Source organism: Lepeophtheirus salmonis, chromosome 5, assembly GCF_016086655.4.
Source record: "Lepeophtheirus salmonis chromosome 5, UVic_Lsal_1.4, whole genome shotgun sequence".
NCBI classification, from domain to species: Eukaryota; Metazoa; Arthropoda; class Copepoda; order Siphonostomatoida; family Caligidae; genus Lepeophtheirus; species Lepeophtheirus salmonis.
The window spans coordinates 14643605-14668038 of record NC_052135.2 but is presented as its reverse complement, the minus strand read 5'-3'; the positions used below and the strand labels follow the sequence as shown (position 1 = coordinate 14668038).

Here is a 24434-nt window from a genome sequence, read left to right as displayed (position 1 = left end):
TTAATAAAAGAGTACCAAATAAATTAATGTGTCACACGTAAAACAAAGAAAAAATGCAGTGTTCAGATTGCATTCAAAACTACTTTAATGTGTTTAACTTGATGGTACAAAGATAAATGCGCAGATCGTAATTCAAAGAAAAAATTCAGTGCTCAGATCGCTCTGAAAAGTAGATTGAAGATGTTATTTATGACTATGTGTATGTTACAACCAATTCTGTTTATAAATTTATTATCACGAACTTGACGCAAATTCTGGGATTTTTGTCGGGACGCCATGAGAGTCACAGAAGCTGTAAAAGGACAGGTACTGAGGTAATGACAGAGCCATTTTATGGATTTTACAAAATATAAAATACAGTCCTCGGTCCACGAAAGGGCTTCACGCTTTTAATCTTTAAAAAAATGGCCTAATGGTTATATTGCATATGCTATGAACGAGGGTTAAAAAAATGTCAACAATATATGCTTGCTGTACTAATATTAGAGAAGTATGTGAGCCATACACCTTGTTGATTCGGTCCACGGCACTTGGTTTTTGACACTATGAAGACTTCCACGCCCAACCCAAGAGCTTGAAACTATTTCATGATATTATAGGGGTCTTTTTAAGGATCCACGAGTTCCCTTAAGTACTCCGCGCAATCCGAGGGCTTGGAACTATTTTTTTCTCATTAAAGGGGGGTCCTTGGATGCATTGGATGAATGGGCGGTAGTTTTAAAGGATTCAGGAGTACTTTCAAGTACCCCGCTCAACCCGAGGACTTGAAGCTAGTTTTTGTCATTAGAGGGGCTCCTTGGATGTATTGGATGAATTGGCGATGGTTTTAAAGGATTCAGGGGGTACCTCCATGTACCTAGCGCAACCCAACTAGTTTGTGGTGTTAGAGGGGTTCCTTGGATGCATTGGTGTTTTTTTTTAAATCCCACACTACCCCTGAAACAGTTGCCGATCTGAGGGAGGATGGTATTTTTTCCTCATGTTAATTTTCTCCAGGGCAGTTTTCTGCGTACGAGTTGGAAGTATTTTCCTTCGATTACCTCGAACTTTCTTTTACGAGGCATGACGTCATCAAATGGGGATTGAAATCGGAAAAAATACAGTCATAAGACTATTTGATAGAACATCCTCAAAAAAAATGGGATAACATCAAAATGGAACAAATATCCTTGGCGATAAATTTTTTTTAAAAAGATTATTTTTTTCAATTATACAATGATTATTTTTTATAATATTAGCTATAATATCACTATTTATTATGAATAAGTTATGAAAGTATAAAGGTGTATGTCCTTTTCGTCAATTTTCACCCTAAAAATGGAAATATATTGAGATCAAAACAAGATACACAATCAATAGAACACTTTCACATAAATTTTATTAATCCTAATTTTAATTTGAGAATTGTTTTAGGGGTAAAAAATGACATTGAACGAGAATACTCCCAAATTAATGTAATCCTAGATATTCCAGAACTGAGAGAAAAATTGAGATGAGTTTTGGATTCTGCGCTCATATATAAATTCAATTATCGTCTTCAATTTATTTGAAAAATATTTTCCCCCTTAATTATTCGACTGTGTAATTAATTAATACTCTTAAAAAAATGTGTTGTTTTTTTTTTATAAATATTTATTTAGTAATACTAATAAACACAATTAAGTAATGAGTTGTAATCAGATCAATTACACCCTTCCATTATGACACTGGTCGGCAATCTATGGCATTTTGAAGGTTTTTTATTGGCGTTTTCAACAATAAAACCATTATCTTTCATTTTCAAAATAATGTAGACTTTTTGATTTCACCGTTTGAGTTCAGGAAAATGTATTTGTATTAAATTTATTAATGTGGCCCTGAAAGAAGAGACACTTTATACATAGTTAATTTGATCTTAACAGTCCATATGGTTGCCGACCCCTGTATTATCATATGTAAATATATACTAGTAAAAGAACAAATAATTTTACAACAATATTTCCGAGTACAACTTCTACAAAAAAAAAAAAAAATTATTTCACAAATAATTAAATTATATATAGTTAATACCTGTATCTAGTTACTTGTATGGTTCACAAAGAGTCATTATAGTTTATATTAGTTATACATAGATTTTTGAAAAAGCTGTTACATTTATACTTATAGTTAAAGATACTCTAAGTAAAGGGGTTACATGCAAACGAATAGGCTAAAAATTATCACCTAGAATTGTAATAGATTTATAATTATGTACTACACTAGGCTCCTCACCTTCTTACTGGCGTCATTGATAGGGGTGGGACTTATGTAGATAAAATTTAGAGTTTAATTCTCTTCGTGCTCTTCAAAAGTCTCATCCCCAAACTTTTTTTGTTTCAATATTATTACTTTAAAGATTGAAAATGAGTTTATTCGACGTATAAAAATTAAATTATTCTCTATCCTTGTTTTAAAAAAAAAAAGCAAGTTGTTCTATTTATTAATTAGTCTAAAGAGCTATCATTATTCATAACGGATGTGAATATTGTTTAAATTGCTGTGAGTATAAAAACCACGCCTTTGAAAATGTCATAAAAAATATTGTAAGTTTGTGAGTCGAAATATTTGTTGACAGAGATACCATCAAGCTATTTATGGTTCTTGCTGGCACATTAAAATTGTCAAAATATAAATAAACATTTAATAAGATAATTAATAAATTAACACAAAACAACAATATAAGCAACTTATTATAAAAATTCACATTATCTATAAAAATAGAGAGAGGAAACAGCAAAACGGTCAATCTGATTAAAATAGTTATTTTATGTGCATAATTTATATGATTTTACAAATAAATAGTAATATTGACTAATTGAGTATATATACAATTAATAGTTTGACATCAAAAACAGTCTACTACTACTGTCTTGTGATAGTTTTGTATTATCGCAAGTACAAATCTATTATAAAAATGTTACTAGATTTTGTTTATTTATTTTTGATGGGTGTGGCCACACAAAACTTATAAAATATCATATTTTTTTAATATAGGTACCCTCGCCCTAAAAAAAAGATTCATTCTTTTTTAAATAAATGATTATACATCCAATAAAGGTTCAATTCCTGAAATAGTCCTGATTTCAATTTTTGATCAATTTGTTGTTGTTGAAACGATGATTTTATCTGAGGAAATGCGAGCAACTGTAGGAGTTGATTTATGGGAGAGTAATGTAAGCTCTCTCTCTTCCTTTGTTCCATGACTTCTATTTTTCATCGGAGACAATCTCATCCTCACTTCAGAATTAATAGAGGAAGATCTTTGACTCGTTGCATTTTTGAACCGGAGGCGGCATTTTCTCACAAAGGGATCCGAGATGGAGTGTAGAGCATTGCTCAAAACACTCCGAAATCCAGATGACATAAAACAGTATAGGAAAAAGTTAATGGAGGAATTCAAAACAAGGAGGAGTTCAGAAATGTCTGCAGAGATGTGAAGCCAGAGAGGTATGGGATCACATCCAATAGAAAGCGATGTGAGGATACCACGGATATAAATAAGCTCATAGAGATTGATTATGATTCTCCATACGTTTGTAACTAAGAAAATGAAGACTATGCCAAATAAAAGGATTGCATTGCGTGTATCCTCAGAGGATTGATTTGCATTTCCACTCAAAATGCCAGAGGTGTGTCTTTTACGAAGAGCCTTGTATATTTTTAAATTGAAAAAACAGAGTGCAGCAAAGGGAATGATTCCAGTGACAATGAGTTTTGCCAGGTTTTGGTAGTACAAAATATAATCATTGTGCATACGAAGATGAGTTGGGGCAAGTTGAAGTTTACTCACATTGACAAAATATGTCTCATTGGAGTTCGATGAGCTTGTTCTGAAAAAGAAGAAGATATACAGTGTTAATAAGATAATTTTATTTTATATACATTATTTTAAAAATATATATGTTTTGCGTCTACAATCTTGAACAAAAATCAAAAAATTTAGAAAATCCACATATATTATTGAAGTGTTCTTTCAATTATTTCCATGTTAAAGTTAAATGAAAAAATATGCATATATTAGAACAAAAATGTAATTCTTCAACAATCTACTTTTGAAGAATACTTCCAATTTTGCAAAAAAAAAAAAATATAATAAATTAAATCATGAAAGCTCACCTTAATTCCCTTTGCATTGTCTCACTAATTTGTATTTCAAAGAACTTTGGAATATTGAAAATGATGGAGAAAGTAATAACAGGGAAAATATAGCTCAAGACACGCTTCCAGGGATTTGCTCCTTGAGTTGCTATGTGATACTCAGTGGGTCTTGTAATTACAAAAAATCGCTCCAAAGCCAGCATAACTGTGGTCCAAATAGAGCAGACAATAGAGATTGCACTCATTTGGTAAAGAAAATAGGCATGAATACAAATATGATAATAAGAACTGTCATAGTTCTTCCGTACAACACTGAGGATTCCACAAAGAATAAAAATATTATCAAAAATGGCTAGAAAAACCAGTATTCGATTAAACACAGAGCTTAATTTCTTTGAGCAGAGTACAGGGATTGAGACACAATTCCCCATTAAACCTATAAGGCCTATAATGAGAGGGAGAATACATTGTAGCCAAAAGCGGATGAGTTCTATGTGTGAAGTATCCTCATTGTCAATGTTGGTTTGACAACCTAACTTGTTAATGTTGCCGGTATCATTCATATCCATGAATAACCAAAAATATCTGAAATTAAATTTATAGTTTATTATTATAAAACTATATAGGAATAAATTTATAGAAACATTAGTAAATGATTGGTTAACCCATTAGTGCAAATGGTTTTTTTAAGATTTAATTATTTAAATATCAGAGTATATGGTGTATATTATATATATATATATATATATAATTTATCATTAATATTGACTAATTCTTTGTAATTAATATTTTTTATATTTGGGATTTAAAAAAAAATTCAACTATATACTTATATGGTAATTCCTACTGTAAAAACAGTCAGAGAATATACGTACAAAATTTGAAACTTTGAAGATTAACCTATAAATAAAAAATATCAAAAAAGAGATGTTAAAATATGTAATTTCATCATTTTACAAAAAATATATAGTTTTAAGCTTTTTAAGACCGAAGTATCCAAAAATGTACGAAAAATCGTGCCCCATTAACGCAAAATTCTCAGCTTGCTCATAGCAGTGATATTGAAATTTAAGATTTTTCTTGGAAAGTTTAAAAAAATATGCACCTTATATCACCGACTTGATCAAATAGTTAATCAAAGGGATTTTTAAGTATGGAGTCGAATATTCCTACATTCAAAAATATTTTTGAATTGTGAATAAAAGTGACTCAAAGTATTAGTTTTATCAAAGTTGTTCAAATGTATTAAGCTGGGTCTGAATTCAGTACTAGCAAATGAGAGGATTTGCTTCCATTGGACTTATTGCTTGAATAATTTGATGGCAGATGACACCAACTAACTTTTACTTTTTGTCTGGTATTGCTTAGTATAAATCACTTTATTATGACAAATCTGAGATACATCAGGGTGAGGACTCAAAAATTATAAAATTTTAAAAGCCTTTTTCATTTCAACATATTTTTATTCTGTGCCGTTCTTTTGAATCAATAGTTGGTAATTCAACAATTTTCTACATTTTTTATTCAATATGTCTACCTCCATTCTGAATGATGGCTTCAATACGGCGATTAACAGAAACAAAGCTGACCTTGATGAAGTCCATGGACCAGTGATCACTCCTTCGTGATCTCGTTATTCAGGGCATTGATATTTGGGTTAGAAGTCTTGTTCATCTTACCCTACAATACACACTAAAGAGCCCAGGGGACTCAAAGGGTGACGACAAAGTCCAGAGGTCCGCCGGCCAGAAGGCAGCCATGTTCTCCTGAAACAAATGCTGAACCTTGATGAAGGTGTGTGCCGTTAGGCCATCTTGGGTAAACCATAGTTGTCCCTGAGGAACGTGCTCTCCATCCATGACAAGAAATGGTACTGAGGACCTTGTAGTAGACGTCCGTATTGACTTTCTTGCTGGACTTGAAGAAGTAGGGAGGCATCTTGCTGCTGTCAAACGCCAAGACGACGAATACCATGACCTGAGCTATATGTCTGGTCCTGAATATTCCTTCGACCTGAGCTCCTGATTTTTGCACAAAACGATCATCTCTACTGTTCATAACAGCGTGCGTGCACTGTGAAGATCTTCTGGTCAGAGTTCGACTTGTGCACATTAGAGACTGCACACCCTCAGCCCTTTTGCGTGTTGCTAAGACGTTTTTGATCGCACAGGAAAAAAAACAAAAACACATCAAATTGTAACTTTTTATCAGTTCTCTCGAATGACGCCATGTGCAGAATTGTCATACTTTGAGACTGAGGTTAGACGACCATGAAGAGATTTCTAATTTCGTAGTCATCTCGCAGTATAATATAATACATTTGTAAGCTTATTAAAGGATATAATCTGCGTGGAATCAATAGTCTTTGAAACATTGAAACTTTCTAAAGTTGATAATTTAATAACTTATAAAACAAAAATTCGGTTAAATTTGAGAAAAAATACTTATAATTCCTTTGGATATAAGGTTAGGTTTTTATTTTTTTTAAATCTGGAATATGTAACTACGTCACTTTAAAATATACCAACAGACTTCATGAATATTTTTTTTTTCAAACCTACCTGCGTTTAAAAAGCACCGTGTAGTATTAATTATATTCAAAGAAAATAAAATGTTGAAACTGCTTGAAGCATCAAATATAAAAACTTGTTTCCTTGTTATGAAATATGTAAACCCCCGTCCAATTTAGTTATCAAGAAACGAAAACTTACTTTGGTGTAACAAAGTATTTATTTGTACTGATACTCGGCCTGATTTCGAGTTTTGTTTATTTTCAAATTCAGTCTGTAAGGTTTTTCCAGAAAGATTTTGACTGATATCTCTATTGCGATCGTGTTTTCAAACCCTGTAATGAAATTTAAGCGTTTTTAAATTTTTTACCCATGTTTTTCCCTGCTTTCACTCTATGAACTGATTTTGAGATTATTATTATCATTTTCTTTTTGGAGGATCGATTAAGAATAAATAGGAATAAACAGAAAAAAACTATTTTCTATTTAACCTAACTATACCAAACTTCTTTAAAGGTCCAAATTAGTTCGGTCCAATAAAAATTACAATAACAATCAGACCGGTCGAGAATTTTCAGACAAACAAAACATTAATATTAATGCATGTATATTTTAAAAAAATTATCTTATATCAAAAGATTGATAAAAATAAAAGACTAATACAGTCATCATGAAAGTTATTGGCATTTTATACTTCAACTGGACTATGAGCTCTATAATAAAGACGTCAGGACTCGATAATTTAATTGACGGGCAATTGAGGGTGCTTCAACCGTTTTGAACTATGGTTTGTATACAAAATTATTTATGAGAACTGAAGCTTTAAACCCAGTGTCGTTTTTCATATGACTTTATGCACTCTGTCATTTTTTTACTACTGACATAGGCTGGGATCTAATAAAGAAATTGATTGATGAAGCACGCCTAGCTCACACTCTAAAATTGCTGTGGGGAAAGAAGAAATTATTTTAATATTGGATTTTTCCCTGTTCTGAATTTCCCAGTTTTTGAGTTTTCAATTATATATTTATGATTGTTATCATAATAATAAATGTATAATTTAAGATACAATAGTCAATTTTTGCCAGAGGTGTGAACTTGGACTCGAGGCTTGACTTCGACTCCATACTTTAAGTCGAATTATACATTGTATAAATGTATAGTTTTACATTAATTATATATGAAAAAATAACGCAGAATAAATATCACAATCTTTGAACTAGAATAAACAAATTAATGGGTTTATAGAACTTCATATTTTAAAAATATCCTCTAGTTAAGTCAAGTCCGTCTACTAATGAGCATCTTCTAAAAAGTAAAATATACTAGACAGCATCTTAACTCCTAATTATATCTCCAATTAATAATTAAACAGTACCTCTAGCGGATAAATAAAGTTTTTGTGGACCAACACATTTTTCAGCTATTGATCGAGTGGGTTCTCTTTTTGTTACTTGGTTTAAGCTTTAATTAGAACTGGGTTAAAATCTTCTCTTCTTTCCAATAAAATGGTAGCTTGTCTATCAGATCTACCCGTTTTTATTTCCCTCTTCCTTTATTTGACGGCGTCTTGTTTTGTCGATGGGTTTATTAATGTATTTCTTCTTTATTAGTTTGATAAAATGAAGGATAGGTTCTTCAATAATTAAAATACGAGTATATTCAAAGAAAGGAATGGAGGGAAAACAATAATAATACACAAACTTAACTTTTCACCTCTGTCATATGTTGAATGTTAACGATTGTTTTTATTTATATTCCATTTTTTCTAAAGTGTATTTAATCCTATTACAAAAATTTTATCAACCCTTATGTTTTGAATATTATGTATAGGAGAATAGAAAAAGTTATATTTATTTTACAGTGTATTTTTGACATTTTCCTAATTTTTAAAATGGATAATGAGCATGGAAACAAAAAAGAAAGCAAAAAAACAAAATGAAGTTATAAAACAAATGAAAATGTTTTATTCTCCATCTTGATTGTCTTGCATTTTCTTTCATAAATATTTTAAAAGGAGTTATACTAAAGAAAAATAAATATGTTATTTCCGAGGAGATTAAAAACTAGACAGTGAATATTTTCAAACTTGTATACTGTTTTTGCTGATATTTATATAACAAAGAAAGATTTTCTCCATCTAAAATTAGATAAATGTACATTTTTTAAATTTGTTTTGAGTACTTTTTCGATGAAGCAACTCCTGACACATTATAAGTTAGAAAGTTGTATTTTCTTATGTAATATATTTAATGTTGTATGAATGACGTACATGAGCCATAAAATTCACAATGCTCCATTTTATGATTCTAAAACTCACATATTAGTTTTATATATGTATGGTGCTATGAGACAATACAATCTTTGCAAAGTAATCTGGAAATTCATTCCCTGTAATATCAGAATAACATTTGCACCAATCAAGACATATATTTGTCTCACTCTTACCTTCGTTATAGATACTGATATTATTGATGATCTCACACTGATGGTTGAAGATCCACATGCCATCTTGTAATCTTGAACTTTTTGAAGGCACGTTTATTCATAATTGTAATATCGATGGTTGAACTGGCTCACTGAGTGACGAAGGTAGGTTCATTTCACTCATTTAATTCTATCAGATTATGTTCATCAATGACGTTCACAAGAATTTCTCCTCTTTTGTCAATGCATCTGCTACCCCAAAGATGGTTGTGAGCATTAGAATATATAACCACAAGCAGAGGTTTATGTAAATGTTATCTGTGTTCAATGAGACCTAGCAGAGTCTTTTTCTCAACTGATAGTAGTTGATCAACATAGACTGCACAAATATATGTTAAAGACTCGTCTATTTTTAGGGATACTGTATAAAAAGATCTGTCAGGAAATTGTGGAACAAACCAGGCATGCAATGATTAGAAGTTCAAATGCAGTTCCTTAGTTTTGATCCATATTTATTTAAGACTGTATAACCAATTACAGTCTGACTTTTTGTTGCACAACAATTATTATGGCTATCTGAGACGTTCTTAGTTTCAGTTCAGAATTAGCGGCTTTAGAATTATGATTATTTATATATGAACCGATGGTAATTTTACTTCTTTTGTTTTGTTTTACTGAGAAGGTCATTGAAAACAATGTCAAAAGTGTTTCAGACCTCTAGTTTCCCTCTTTTGAAGGGTTTGTTATATTTGTTACGCGATTTAACAAATCCTCATTGGGGTTTTCTAACATTCCTTGATTCTGCTACACTGTTTCTTGTTTTTTCTGCGTTTTCATTTTTTCCACTGATGACACCATTCCTGGTATTAACTTTAGTAATGCTACCATTGTCCTTGGCCTGATGGTTTCCAAGTATATTTTCTATGTCCCTATAAGTATTTGAATGTTTACCATCATCAGCCTTTGATTGCTGGTTCTTTTTTCTTCTTCTTTAGATCCATCTTCAGCTTCCTCGTCTGGATGGATAACTGTTGCATTTCAAGAGTCTTGGAAACGCACTTTTCCTGCTTAAGCCATCCTCAGGATGAAATTACAGATTTTAGATCCTCGGACGCTGATAGATCAACAATGATATGAAGAATTTTGCCAAGCTTAGTTATCTCTGACTGGGAAATAATTACATTTCCTTGAATTTGTAAAGTATAACATTGGTGTGTAATGATGCGAGCAAGTACCTCATCACCAGTGTTAACAGTGACCCATCGGATAAATCCTGTTATTTTTTCCTTGATTTCAACCCACATCTTTTTAGCTTCTCCCCTCGTGGTTGGTAAGAGAGGGGTATTTATTGTGACGCATCTTCGGACATATTGCCTGAAGCATGGTTGTTTACATAGATGACTGCTTTCTTTTTAGTATATCTGCATCCTTCATAATTTGGGATCTGTTCACCACCTAGAGCAGACAAACGACATACATAATCCGTATCAAGGAGTTGAATAACCTATTTCCACTCAATAAGAGAGATATGATCACCATTCTTCCTCTCAAAGACGATTTCGTTTGCTTCTTTGACAATTTCAATATATAGAAATTGCCTGTTTGGCTTAACCTCTTTAGCTTTGGTTTCTTAAAGAGATTCTGACTATTTTGGGCTCTCTTTGATAAATAGATTTCGTTCAATTGATACTCCTTCTCAGGTTTCATGCCTTTTGGGCCCTATTCAGAATATTTATCATTTCTCTCAATAAGAATATTTTTTTTAATATATTATTTGTCCTGGATGGAATTTTTTTGAAATCTGGGCCTTTTTTGGACCCCCATTTTTGGACCTTCTATTGAGCTGTTATCTTTTTGCTCCACTTATTATAGGTAGTTGTTTCCTAGTCCATGACCCTGGGATCAATTTGGTTGATGGTTGTTTGCTCCAAATTTGTCTTATTAAAATCGTTTTATTATATATCAGACCCTAAAATGTATTCAAATATGTTACTTCAGCGTTATACCATCTTATGCCAATATTGTACACAATAAGATAACAATTACAATGGAAATAACAAAATATATTTCTATAACTTTCCTACTTTCATTGTCCCTAAACGAGAAAAAGTTATATTTATTTAGCAATATCATAAGGATTTTCATTACATATTACTTTGATTTAATTCTTATATCAATTTTTATTATTGTAGGCATCAAGTAGTATTCAATTGGAAGTGTAAACTGTTTTTTTATTCTTATAGGCATCGGATGAAGTTTAATAAAGATTTATTCAAATCTGTGTATTTATGTAATAGAAATATGAACTATAAACCTTCAAAAGGCGTCCACTTTGATTATGACGCAGTTATGGAGAAACGTAGCTCAGTGAACAATGCACTCGCGATAAACTATTCTCTTTGATTCAATGAGCGTTAATGCGATTCACGGACAAAGAAAATATGCATTATGTATATGGACTTCAAAGACAATTCCTAGGTTATCCTTAATCATTCAAACTCTATCTGACCAATTAAGGAAGCATTACAAAAATATAATGCAATTTATTACGTCAGTGAAAACGCTCTATAGTCTTATTATTATTTACATAATATCAATTGCACTACCAATAATGATACAACAATTTATTTGATAGAGTATTCAAAATTTGTGTACGGGAATGTTTATCGCTTTTTGTTTGTTTTCTGTTCATTATTATGTATCTCCTATTATGTATAAATATTATTTATGTAAATAAATACCAATTATACAATGTGGCTACACAATTTCTGAACTCTGAGAAAAATAATTCGTTGTCTCCTCAGGATGTACATAAGTAGAGTAGGCAAATGAAACTTAATCAACAGTAAAATGATTTTATATTTTAAAGATTCAATATTTAACCTACCTTTCCAAAAATATAATTCATATTCGTAGTCTACCTGCATAGAAAAACAAAACTTCATTTTCTCAAGGACTCAGTCCGCTTGTCTTGACACTCTTCAGCCATAAGAAAGTCAATTTAATGGCTTTCTCTTTTTAAGAAGACTTTACTGTTTGTAAACCAGACTTGTACCGACCAGCATGGCCGTTCGATAATCAATATATTGATAATTGATAATTCAGAGGAGATCTTGGATTAAAAAGCAGTAATTTTCAGAAAAGACGTTATTGACAATAAATTCAACTCAGTGTATTGCAAAAAAATTTAAAATATATATATTTTTTTTTTCAATAAATATAAGGAATGATGCCATGAGGGTGCTTACATAAATGAACTTTGTAGATATTTATCAAATTGAGCTTCTTTTATACTTTTCGACATATCAAATAATGAATTATTTTCCATTTTTTTTCTCTAAGTAATCTACTTCATGATAATTTGCAGAAACTCATTAAATATATTTCTATTATGTTATTATTAATTTTATGAAATATTATAATGTATAAACTATAAGGCATGGTATATTTTTCTTCCTCTATGCCCGTGCGTAATATATGCAAAATAATGATTCATTAAGTTTTTTATTATTTCATTTGTTCTTTTAGCATCAAGTTTATAAATATGACAGCTCTCACATTTCAAGTTTTACATCGACAACAAATAAACTAACTTCCACAGCTACTATATCGTTGTGATGTCATCAAAAAGATACGTATATCTTTATATATACATGCTCATTACACTCATTTTTCCTTCACTAATGAGAACTCTAAGGCTATAGTATGAGACGGTAAGGAAAAGTTTCATCATACCATTTTATCGATCATTGAAAAAGTAACAGTCACAAAATAGGTATTACAGTTGTATAATATAAGAGGATGAAAAAAACAAATCCTTTTTTCTACATTTTTCTTTGAGGTATTGAATAAATGCTAATATTCAGGGTTAAAATATTTATTTGGACGAGCAATATTTTGTAATAATGTCAATACATTTATCTAATCCACAATAAAAATCCTATTACATATATCTTAATCTGCTAATGTACATTGAATATTGACAATGTAACTCCTTAGTCTAGTCATTTATTCCTTCAAAAAATATTGTGAAATATTTTTTTTTTCCTAACTCAAATTCGATATTTATCACAGTTCCTTCGACAAGGATGGTTGTAACATTGGACAGGTTGTATTTAAAAGAAATTTGTGGAAAAACGACCGACTGGTACAATATATAAATAGAGTTTATGCGCTGCGTCGTCATAAAAAATATCTTGAACAAAAATTAAGAAAAGAGGAAATCTCAATTACTTTTCTACTTCTTATACAAAATACCTATATCCCACTATTTCATATACATATTTGAGTCAATGATAGGCTTTCTAATCAAATTTTTGGAATGGGTTAGGATATCCAATAATTTTATCTATAGTTCAAAATCTTCTCTTCATTAATGATTCATATATTTGTCCCAATAGGGCTTTTCAATTAAAATCTATCAATTATTTATTATTTTATTGTAAAAATCAAAGTTGCCTACTTGAAGTGCAATTTGATAGGCCTCGAAAGGGTTAACCAGAGCAATTTGTTGATAGAAATTGAGGGTAATTTGTCAAAAAATCAATTTTGATAACAATCATTCTAGCTTGCTTTTGTGCTGACGAGAAATATATAACTTATATAAATGCACTTCAAAGACCATTCCTAGGGTTCCAGATAGAGTAATCATCATACTATAATGTTAACTTATACTTAATTAGTGAAACACTGTATATCCAATAAAAAAGAACATTAAAAAAATATATATATTGACGAAATGGAAAGCTATATTTGTTGTCTAAAAACCCAAACTATCAGATGGAATTTTTTTCAGATAAGCCGCAGGAAGGCCTTTAGAAAGTTCAGTTTATGAATAAAATAAAATATAGTGTGCGAAAAAAAATCTTCAAGTTATACATTAAAATTATGAAAAAAAAAAAACAATTTAAAAAACATCAAGTTTATAAATATGACAGCTCTCACATTTCAAACATGGAACATCAAATGTACTTTTTTATCTTTCAACTATTATAAAAAAAAATAAATGTCCCTTCTTCGAAATGTTTTTTATAATAAATGAGTAAATGAATGACAAATCATCAATTGATTAGCTACTAAAAGACTATTAAAAGATATCTATTTCCATGGAGATACTCCTAAAAATTATTTTTACCTCATAATTATATACATGATGTAAATAAAATATTTAAACACTTCTTGAAATTTTTATAGCGATTTTTACGAGACTTTTTACATGAAACTTCCATAATATTAATTAAAAAATAAATGTTTTGTTTGAGAAAAAATTAGTATGAAGAACGGGAGCAAAGAATCGGTATAGAAACATTTATCCACTTGGGAAATACTTCTTCTGATATTGTAATTCTGAGTACAACTAAAGAGACGGTTTAGAATCTCATAAGTAGTCTGAATACCATAAAGCCATACATGGACATCCTACATTTGATAGAAAGCCTGAATGGGATCCCAATTTTGTGAAAGAGTCAGGCAATATCATGGAAAGTTCATTACATGGGTACACAAGGCTATCATCGTAGGAAACTATGTCTTACAGAAGGATGGTGTCCTAAGCCATACCACAAATGTGGCACAAAAGTTCTGGGAGATAATATACCCTTATGAAGAAAGTTAATGTGGCCCCTACAGCCCGGATTTTTACCATCTGGATGATGTATTTTTCACGCAAATTCAAAGGATAGACTGTTGACTTCGCCACCAAAAAATTGCTCTGCAAAAAGCCACCGCCAATGAGTATTATGTCTGAAAAGTATATCCAGGCTATCTGCAACGACTTCAAGAAGACTTTAAATGAGAAGTATTTATAATTAAGGTTTTACATGTGCTTTACGCGGCAAGGTCCTGGAATTCTAACATACCTATGGGGCTGGATAAACTCATAGGGAAGTAAATCTCTATTTTAGATGTTTTAATGGAGGACAGCTCTCGCTGAGTTCATATAAAGCTTAACGACGCACAAGGGAGTTCTCTCTTCTTCGTTATATTTTATTAAACAAATAAACAAGATTCCTGCTTCGTGACGTCACGTTAATCGATACTACGTCATATATGTAGTATATGCATAGTCTATTGGAGAAAATTAAAAGAATGGGTGACAATCAATAGAGAAAAAAGCCTTCAAAAAAGATGTTTAACTGTTTTTATGTTGACACAAGTACATTATTGTTTTCTATTCATTTTTAAAATACTGCTATGTTACTTTTAATTTATTCTATGACTGACATTTTAGTTGAAATTTTCAATAATGTAATAATTACAATCTTGGACTGAGTAAATCAATATTCACTCTAAGAAAAAAAAATATTCTTTTCTGTTTTTTTCTGATTTTAAAACATATAATTCAATACGAATTATCAATTTTCTTTGCTACGACTTGTTGTTCTTCAAGAAGTCGAAGTGTTGTTAGTTTTTTTCACAAGAGTATGGAATAATCAAATATAAACTAAAGAATCATTATTTTTAGGTATTTACATACATATATAGGCATTGTACAAATAGAAGATAATTGTAGAGTTTCTGTTACGTTTCCATGGTAGAAATTAATTCAAAACAGTATTTCCCTGTAGAAGGATTATGGTAAACAGCACAACTACATATTACCTATGCGGATGCCTACAGTATGTATTTGGAATTTTGATAATAATACTTAGAAACATATATAAATATATTTATCAGTGCTGAGGTTTGGCCCGAGACTCACTTTTTCTCTGTTCGATCTTAAGTTGTGTTTAAACGATTAATCAGAATCGGGGATCAAGTGTTTTCTCTGGAATTGCAATCGGCATCGTAAAGCTAATTTTTAATTTGAAATTCCGATTCTTTTTTATTACTGGTATTTAATATCTATTACTTATAAAGTTATGAAAAAAATACACCCGCCTTCCAAATTAAGGAATTTTGGTTTTTTACTAGAAAATTTAATATTTGAAATTATATTTTATAAAATTAAATATATATTTTTTATAAGGAGTGAGATGAGATTGACCAAAAATACTTAAATTGGTCATGACCAATGCTTTCAAAGTCAATTATGATCGGAAAGATTACATAATTGACTTTGCTAAGAAATAACTTTCCAAGTAAGGAATGACTACGACTATATCTAGAGAATTTGTTAGAGCTTGTTATCATTTTTCTTAGAGGTAATCGTTCTCGATATATACAATTTATTGCACGAAGAATAGTTATGCACCATGCTCGTTTTAGGGTAAGGCAGTATACATTATCAGTATCTAATGCTTAGATAACAATTCCAACTCACTGCTAATTAAATGAGAGGAGTTCCCATTTTTTCTATTTTTATTGTGAAAATATATATCCTAGATTAGTTCTCAGTTCTTGATATTTTTAGTCCCAAAAGTATCATATCAAGAAAAACAAATTATGGCAAAAGCAACTATAAATTCGGAAAGGTTCATTAATTCATAAATATTCCAAAACGAAAAATAATAGACTAAAAAATATTGAAAAATTCGGGTGAAACAGAGTTGTTGCGCCAATAAAATAGTAAAATCCTTGATTACTCTTGATGAGGAAATGTTGGGATTTTAGTAGTTTACTAAACAGGTTAGAACGTCGCTCTTTTTAGCGTTAAGTACTGGACAGGAGATTCATTATTAGGTATTGATATGGGATTTAAGATGACGTTGTATATTTAATGTATTAATTCTTAGTAAATGATATAATATAATATAGTTGTGTAAATTAGACAATAATCAGTCGTCATCATTATTGGATCGTTATAAAAATAATGTGGCGCTGTTGGTAGAATATCGAAGATCAAGTTAACAAAAAGATTCAAAAATCAAGAAAGGGTGAATTGAAAGAATAAAATCGAGGTTTGATAGGGAAGGTCAAAATTTTAGAAGGAAATCTAACATCGTTCGATGAAAATAGGAATGATGATCCAACATTTCGAATGATGATTATCTTGATAGAAGAGCAAAAGCGAGCTCGTGAAGGGTCTATCTGAAGAGATGAACACCACTGTGAAATGATGAAAAGAATGTTTAAAGCATTCAATATCAAAAATTCTGACAAAATAGAAGAACGACCATTGTAGGAAAAAAAGGCTCACAAAAATAAATTAATAAAGGAAAATTTAAATTTTTTTTTTTAAATCTCCACCTTACATTTAAGAAAACATAGAAACACCTTAATATGGCATTAGGAAGAAACAAATTAGTGGGAAAGAAGCAGAGTTGAATGTTTTGATTCAATTTACATGGCTTTATTTTGGCGAGCAAGAAATGCAGGATTAAGGAAGATGACATTTGAAGACTGGATATCAACACTAATTATATTTTGAATAAATAGTGAAGAAACAAAAAATACCTGTTGTCTAAATCACCTGAGTCGTCGCTTTTAAAGATTATATCCATTTGCCGAAACAAAGATACAGGAGGCTTTGGCACGAAAATCAAGTTCGTTATCAAGAACAAAAACAAATTATAAGAAGGAGAAGATAAGAGAACATCAAAGATGGTTTTATTGTTGAAGAAATTATCATAGAAATCGTTATAAATTAATTTGTAAATCAAAGAGAGTATTTTACAAATCTAATGCACTAAAAGTGAGTGGTCTAAAGAAGAACGTTGATGATAGATTGGTATCTATGGAAGTAATGTATAGACAAAGAAAAATGAAAAGGATAAGAGCAGTGCCGAATATTGGGGCTGAAATAACTATTACGAGTATTTATAATCTGAAGCGTATGGGATTTTGGACCAAAATGCTGAAGAACAATGTAAAAGAATAATTATCAAGTGGCGATGGGTCGAAGTTGAGAACTAGGGGGAAATACAATTCGATTCGAAATTAAAAAAATGTGTTGAGACAGATGCATCAAAAATTAATGGTTTAGGATATGTGTTAAGTCAAAAGCATAAAGAGAGATAGAAGTAAATACAAAGTGGATCTCAATTTTTAACTAGTGCAGAGATAAGGTATGCTATGGTCAAGTAGGTGTGCTTGGAAATTTTGTGGTTAATTCAGAATTGCCATATATTTTTGGCTGGATTACCCACATTTACAGTTATAACTGATCATAAACATCTTATCCTTATTTTAAATCGTTACACTATTGACATGGTTGAAAATGCGACATTAATCCGGTATAAGCTTAAGCTGTCCATGCATCAATTTAGGAGAGAATGGAGGAAAGGAAAGGATCATGAGATCCTGGATGCATTATCAAGGGCATCTGTGTCATCTCTATAAGTTAATGAAAATATTGAAAAAGAATTTGGTTATCACAGAGACGAAGTAATATGGATTTCAATGATTAAAATGAATTAATCAGAACTAGAAGATAAAATAGTTGATCCATTAATAGGAAGGAGTCTTTAAGAGATGAAAAGTATATCAACCAAGTAAAAGATGGAGTAAAACCTAAGATGAAAATTTTTCCTGAATTGAACACTGAGGGAGGTATTTTTATAAAAAAATCGTTTGAATATTCCAAAGGGTAAACAGAAAAAGATTTTGGAAAAGCTTTTTAATCTGCAAGCGTAAAAAATTGTGAGAGTCTGTGAAACCATAGCTTCCACTTTAAAGTCATTTTCTCCTTTTATTGTAAAATTCTGACCCTTTGAGACTTATGTCAAACCTATCGGGTATTTTACTCTCCACCATCAACAATAGAAGTCTCACTCGATCACAGAAATAAAATGGATGGAATGAAGTTTCCACTATTTCTTTGCAGAAAAAACATCTACAGTCCCTTTTAATTTGACGTCTTGGTGTTTATCGGAGATGTCCCCAGGTCGTACCGAAACCAATTCTTGAGTAAATTATTCTTGGGCTTATTGCTTCTCCTACCATATTAAAGTTCTTCCTACACTTTGCCAGAAACGAACTTAATGTGGATTTTTTTTTGTCAGTCATGATTTAAATCAACATTAAATCGTTTTTAACATAGATTAGATTATATCATATTTATTGTTCAACAAAATACTTTATCTACTAAACGAACCATTCTTTTGTCCACTCTTCTTATCTCAGTGGGGGATTAATTTTAATTTATATTTTTAGTACCAATTGAGAGAATGAAAATAAAAACATTGATTTTTTAAGAGCAAAATAAGAGCAACTCGAATCTTTACATCATACCTAAAGTGTTCTTAAAAAACCATTCATGTAATTCCCTACAAAAAAAAAAAAAAAAAAAATACACCATTTTCACCATATACAAAATAAACATTTTTATGATTACTTTACAATTAGATATGTTCCAAATCGCGTAGATATATATATATATATACATATATTTAAATAAATTTATGTTTACTTTTGCAAATAATATATGAATCAATTAAAAGATATTTTCCTACTGTTCATAGATTGTTATTGCCTTTTTTATATACATTTTAATATATTTCTTTGCCTCTTATTGTTTTTTTAATAAATAAGAGACTTGTGGTATTTTTATTACAAGCATATACATACATTTTACTAAGATCTTTTAAACTTTTAATTATAAAGTTTTTTATAAATAGTAATTAATATATCAAGATAATTTCCTTTATACAGAAAAAATGCATGTAATGTTATTTTATGTCGTGTTAAACAATTAAAGTGTTTAAAAGTTTTTTTTATTATTACGAAAAAAAAAAAATTATAAATGCAATATATGTTTGTGTATACAATTTTATTGTTCAATTGAGTTGATTCTAGAGGCTAAAAACTGTCTAACTCTCGAATGTCAATGATACAATTTTTGATTTAATTTTGACTTCGATGAAAAATATTATTAAATGGTCAAACCTTAGCCTTTCGATAAAAATTGCATTTTATTGAGGATGTAAATACTACGACAAAACAAAATTTTTGGAGCAATATTTTCTTTTTATTATTATTCTAAAACGGTTTATGCTACCTTAAAAAACAGAGGAATCGTGTTTGCACCGACGGATTTTTACTTGTTCAAAGATGTACACATAATGAAATTTTTTGGAATTCTTTTATTTTATGTTTTTCAGCAAATAATACTTGTATTGTAACAATATTAATCAGAACAGACTCAAATAGCATTACTTTGTTGGCCAGCATAGTTTTGAAACTTTAGTGGATTCATTTTAGATCCAGTATTCTGTTACGGAAAGTTTTATTCTGTGCCCATACGTAAATAGTAACGTTTTTGATAGTAAGATTTAAATAAACTTAATCAAGAACAATATGTATATAGAGTCAAGAGTATTTTTTATTATCATTATACCTTATAATAGTCACAATTATTTCTCATAATGTCCTCCTTCTACCGTCACCAGTGGCTTTTGTATGGACTGGAAGGTTTTGAACACCTTGATGACGTGTCATTGGACACAACACCCCACTCCTTTTCAACTGAGACTTCAAAGAATCAACATTGCGGTGGGGAGCTTTGCAGGCATTGCCCTCCAGAATGCCCTATATTCTATATTCCAGCACTGAGTAATCCGGTGATGAGTAGAGCCACTATTTTGGAACCCAGAAATCAGTGAAGTTTTCCTTGGACTAAGCTTGAGTTGATATGGTTTATGGCCAGGTGTTGAGTGTTGTTGCAAAAACTAATCTCCTTTGGGGTAGTTTGGGGTAACAAGAGCTCATTTTACTGCATGGCTTCAATTTAAAAGGCAGCACTAATAAAGAAGTCTTTAGTGACAATCTTGTTATATTTTCTATTTTACCTCATCCTGCAGATGCTCTCGCCACTGTTTATGAACCTATTGGCCTTACGGACAAGCTCAACCGATCAATTCACAATGTCTACGGCCTCTTTTACAGAGTTATGGGTGCAGAGTAGATCTGTAATCTGTTGCCTTTTGACCTACATTGTCGTTGTTTTTTGTCTTATCGTAAATAAAATCCACTCATTTTTAGTGTATCTTTAAAAAAATACATAAAAATAAATAAATATGTGTTTAAATTTAATTATAATATTTTTCCGGGGAAACACATCTACAATAATAGATATAAGTATATATTAATATTTTTCTTCTCGGATGGGGGATTTATACTATAAGTCTCATTTAATTCTATATACATAATTCAATAAATAAAACGTTCAATACATATTACATGAATAATCCCTCGTTTGAAGTTTTTACGTTTTATGCTTTGCAAATGATGCAGTATTTGCATTTTTAATGAAAAAATGACCAACGAAGGGGTACCCATGGATTCTAAAATAACTAATAAGCACGTTAATACTGATATTGATTAAATGAAGAAAATAAGAATCCAAAAAATATATACTTTCTCATTAATGTAAAAAAAGAAATATAATAAATTGGTAGGGATTCTGTAGAGGAGCTATTTTTGCTTTGATGAAGTAAATGGGTTTTTAAATAGTGTGTTTGTATCGAAGTCAACCCTCGAGAGACCTAGTCTTTCAAACTGTTTGGTTACCAGCTTTTCTGTGGAGGTTTCTCCCAACCTAATAATTCCGTTCTTATTCCTTCATTATTTTTTTTTTTACTCCATAGCTATAAAAAATGGAGTGGGTGAGGAAACTTTTTCATACATGATTTTTCATGCAAAATAGTAAACAAACTGCCCATTTGATATCTGTAGGATGTCATCTATCTCGTGCACCTTCATTTTACGATTGGACAAAACCATTTTGTGTATTTTTTTGGAACAATTGCAGAATTCGGGCGACAAGAGCGTTCATTATCATTGGTGTCTGGTCTGCCACATTTAAAGTCCGCAAAACAACATTCCACAGTTGCTTTCGAAAGAGCAGAGTTCGGTTAACACTTATCAAGCCAAACTTTTGCTATGGTATTTTTTCGCATCAAGAAGCAATTATATATTAACAAACGAAATTGGTTCATTTTTACAAGCACCAGAAGTACCGTCACTTTAAGCACAGGAACATGTAAACAAATAGTTTGATTTTCATAAGACATTGATATGTTTTGTTTGATGACTGGCACTACTTCAAAATATTAATTTTTCAATAGTTTCGCCATCTGTGATAGATATTCGGGGCTTATTGAATGATGTAATATGTTAAAACACTTCTTTTCATAAATTTTATAAGGAACTCCATGCCTGGGCGTAACAATTCTTTCTGTCTGCTTGTTTATCTTTTCCTTTTTAATGATTAAAGTTGCCGTCCTATAATTATTTAATAATATTTGAAAAAATTGGAAAAATTGTTGCTGCAAAAACTCCCAACTAAAAACGTAGTTACAAATCTTTGACTATTTTGACAGAATGCTTATTAAATTTTAGAAAATTACAAGATTTTTTCGAATAATCTTTTTTTTTAAATGAGAGAAATTGAAAAAGAAAAATTACAAAAATTTGGCAACAAGTTTTTAGTCAGGAGAGTTTACAGCAATAATGATGAAGATTCTTAAAAATTGTTTTAAAAATAAAGAAATCCATCTCTGTAGCAACCCCGAAAAGAATCACCTCTTTTTAATCTTCCTGATGTCCTCAAAATCAAGCACTACATCTATATAGAGTTCGCTGAGACAAAAGTGCAACCTTGGATTAATGTCAACTTCAATGGCGTACAAATCTGTTTATAGCAGGATGGGGCACCAGCTCATAGCGCAAAAAATGTTCAGGACTGTTATCATAAACATCTTGAGCACTTCTGGGCAATGTCATGTTGGCCCCTCCTTTTCGAATTTGTTATCCCTTGACTTTTTCAAGGATCAGGAGGTCGAGAAGAAGTCAGATCGTATCTCCATGCCCACATTGAGGGCAGCGTCTGAAGCATTTTGGGAATACAATAAGAATGAGTACGTAGAAGTTGTCATTGAGCAAGAAAGAGACTTCAATCTGTGATTAAGAACAGAAGAAGACACTTGAAATAAAACATTGAATATATCTAGGACTATTAAATTGTTTTATAAAGTTTAATACAAATTTTTTATAGAATTTGTACATTCATGAGTAGAAGTGAATTTTTAAATACGACTAATTATGACCCTTTTTTATATATTTATTTTGCTATACAACATTTTAAAACAGTTTCACAAAAGATATTCGAACATTATTCTCCCAAAACGATCAATAAAAGAAATAAGAGCACACACACCGACTATTTCTTATTTTATAATACATAAATTTTGTTTTAACACTTCAAAATCCTTTATTATAATGTACCATTCATGTAATATTAAGCACCCCTAGAAGTCAAAAAAGACATATCGTAGCCAATTTTATTTGGGAAAGAAAGGATAATGGAGTCATTGCTTAGTTATTTGGTGTATGGTTTTGAGATTCCTTTCTTTAAACAATCTCAAATAACTCAAAATTAACTTCAGATTAATTATAAGGATTATAAGCATACTATGTTTTTTAATTCCATCATGATGATTTTTTAATAAATAATTGTTTTAGTGCTGATGACAGATGAACCATTGTAAGTAAAACTTATGTTTGGTGTAAATGAAGTTAAATAAATATACAAATGAAAGTGCTTAAAATCGATATCCATTATTTCACCATATCAAATGAACAATTTGGCTTCAAAAGGAGTTTTTAAGAGGTTATAGAATGGATAGTTGTTATAGACATTGATGAAAATCGTTAGCATTTTGGATATGTTAAAAAAAAAAAAGGAAAATAAGCATGGAGGTCCTAAAAATTTAAATAATGGTTTTTTAGTAGAATATATTTTAGCTGTCATGACGTTTTATCAGATTACATACGAAAGCTATGAGAGCAACCCCATACACACAAATGCGTATATAGCAAGGACATAAACAAGAATTACTCCAATGCTGATACTCGATTCTACTAGGACTTACACTAGGGATGAGATCATTATATAAATCTTCGTGACTGTAAATAAAAAAGAAAAGTATTTGTTGGATCGGCGATAAAAACTTGAAGAACTAAGGGGATTTTTAATAGCTATTACCTTTGAATGTTAAAAAATAGGGAGAAATAATTAATAACAACAATGAATCACCAGTGTAAATCTCCGTTTTTCATGAACACACAGTCTCCTGTTTACACTATATACACTAATTTTATCTCTTTAAGATTTCCTCAATAATAATAACAGTTTAAGGATATAAAAATCATGTTTAAGTTCTAATTATAAAAAATCTTACCCCCATTTTTGTTCATATTTTATGTAACTCTACTCACAAAGCCTCTCTTAGTCGGATCGATGGTGCTGCTGTGGTACTTACGAATTAAAAATAAATGGATAAAACAACCTATGAGCGTATCAAAAGAGCAAATTTAATCCCATTTATTCTAAAAATTCAGTGTTTTTTCCATTTAAAAGGATTAATAACTAATTTTATAAATACATTTAAATGTTTTCGACCTAATAGTATGATTTTGATGTTGTTGTGATATGTAATATCACTATCAACAGCTGACTAGAGAGCGTATTTTTCATACATCTGCGTCTATACATTTGAGTAC

The 24434-nt window shown here is 30.5% G+C and overlaps 1 protein-coding gene across 1 annotated transcript in view; it reads right to left on the bottom strand.

The window, feature by feature from the left end:
- Positions 1-1810: 1810 nt before the first annotated feature.
- The window catches only part of LOC121118642 (FMRFamide receptor), a 51184-nt gene continuing 28560 nt past the window's right edge, over positions 1811-24434 (bottom strand). The window contains exons 2-3 of the mRNA XM_040713227.2: positions 4135-4701; positions 1811-3848 (exon numbers count right to left, since the gene is read on the bottom strand). Coding sequence (XP_040569161.1) covers positions 3113-3848; positions 4135-4685 — 1287 coding nt within the window. The 5' untranslated portion in view covers positions 4686-4701 and the 3' untranslated portion in view covers positions 1811-3112. The remainder of the gene's footprint in view (positions 3849-4134; positions 4702-24434) is intronic.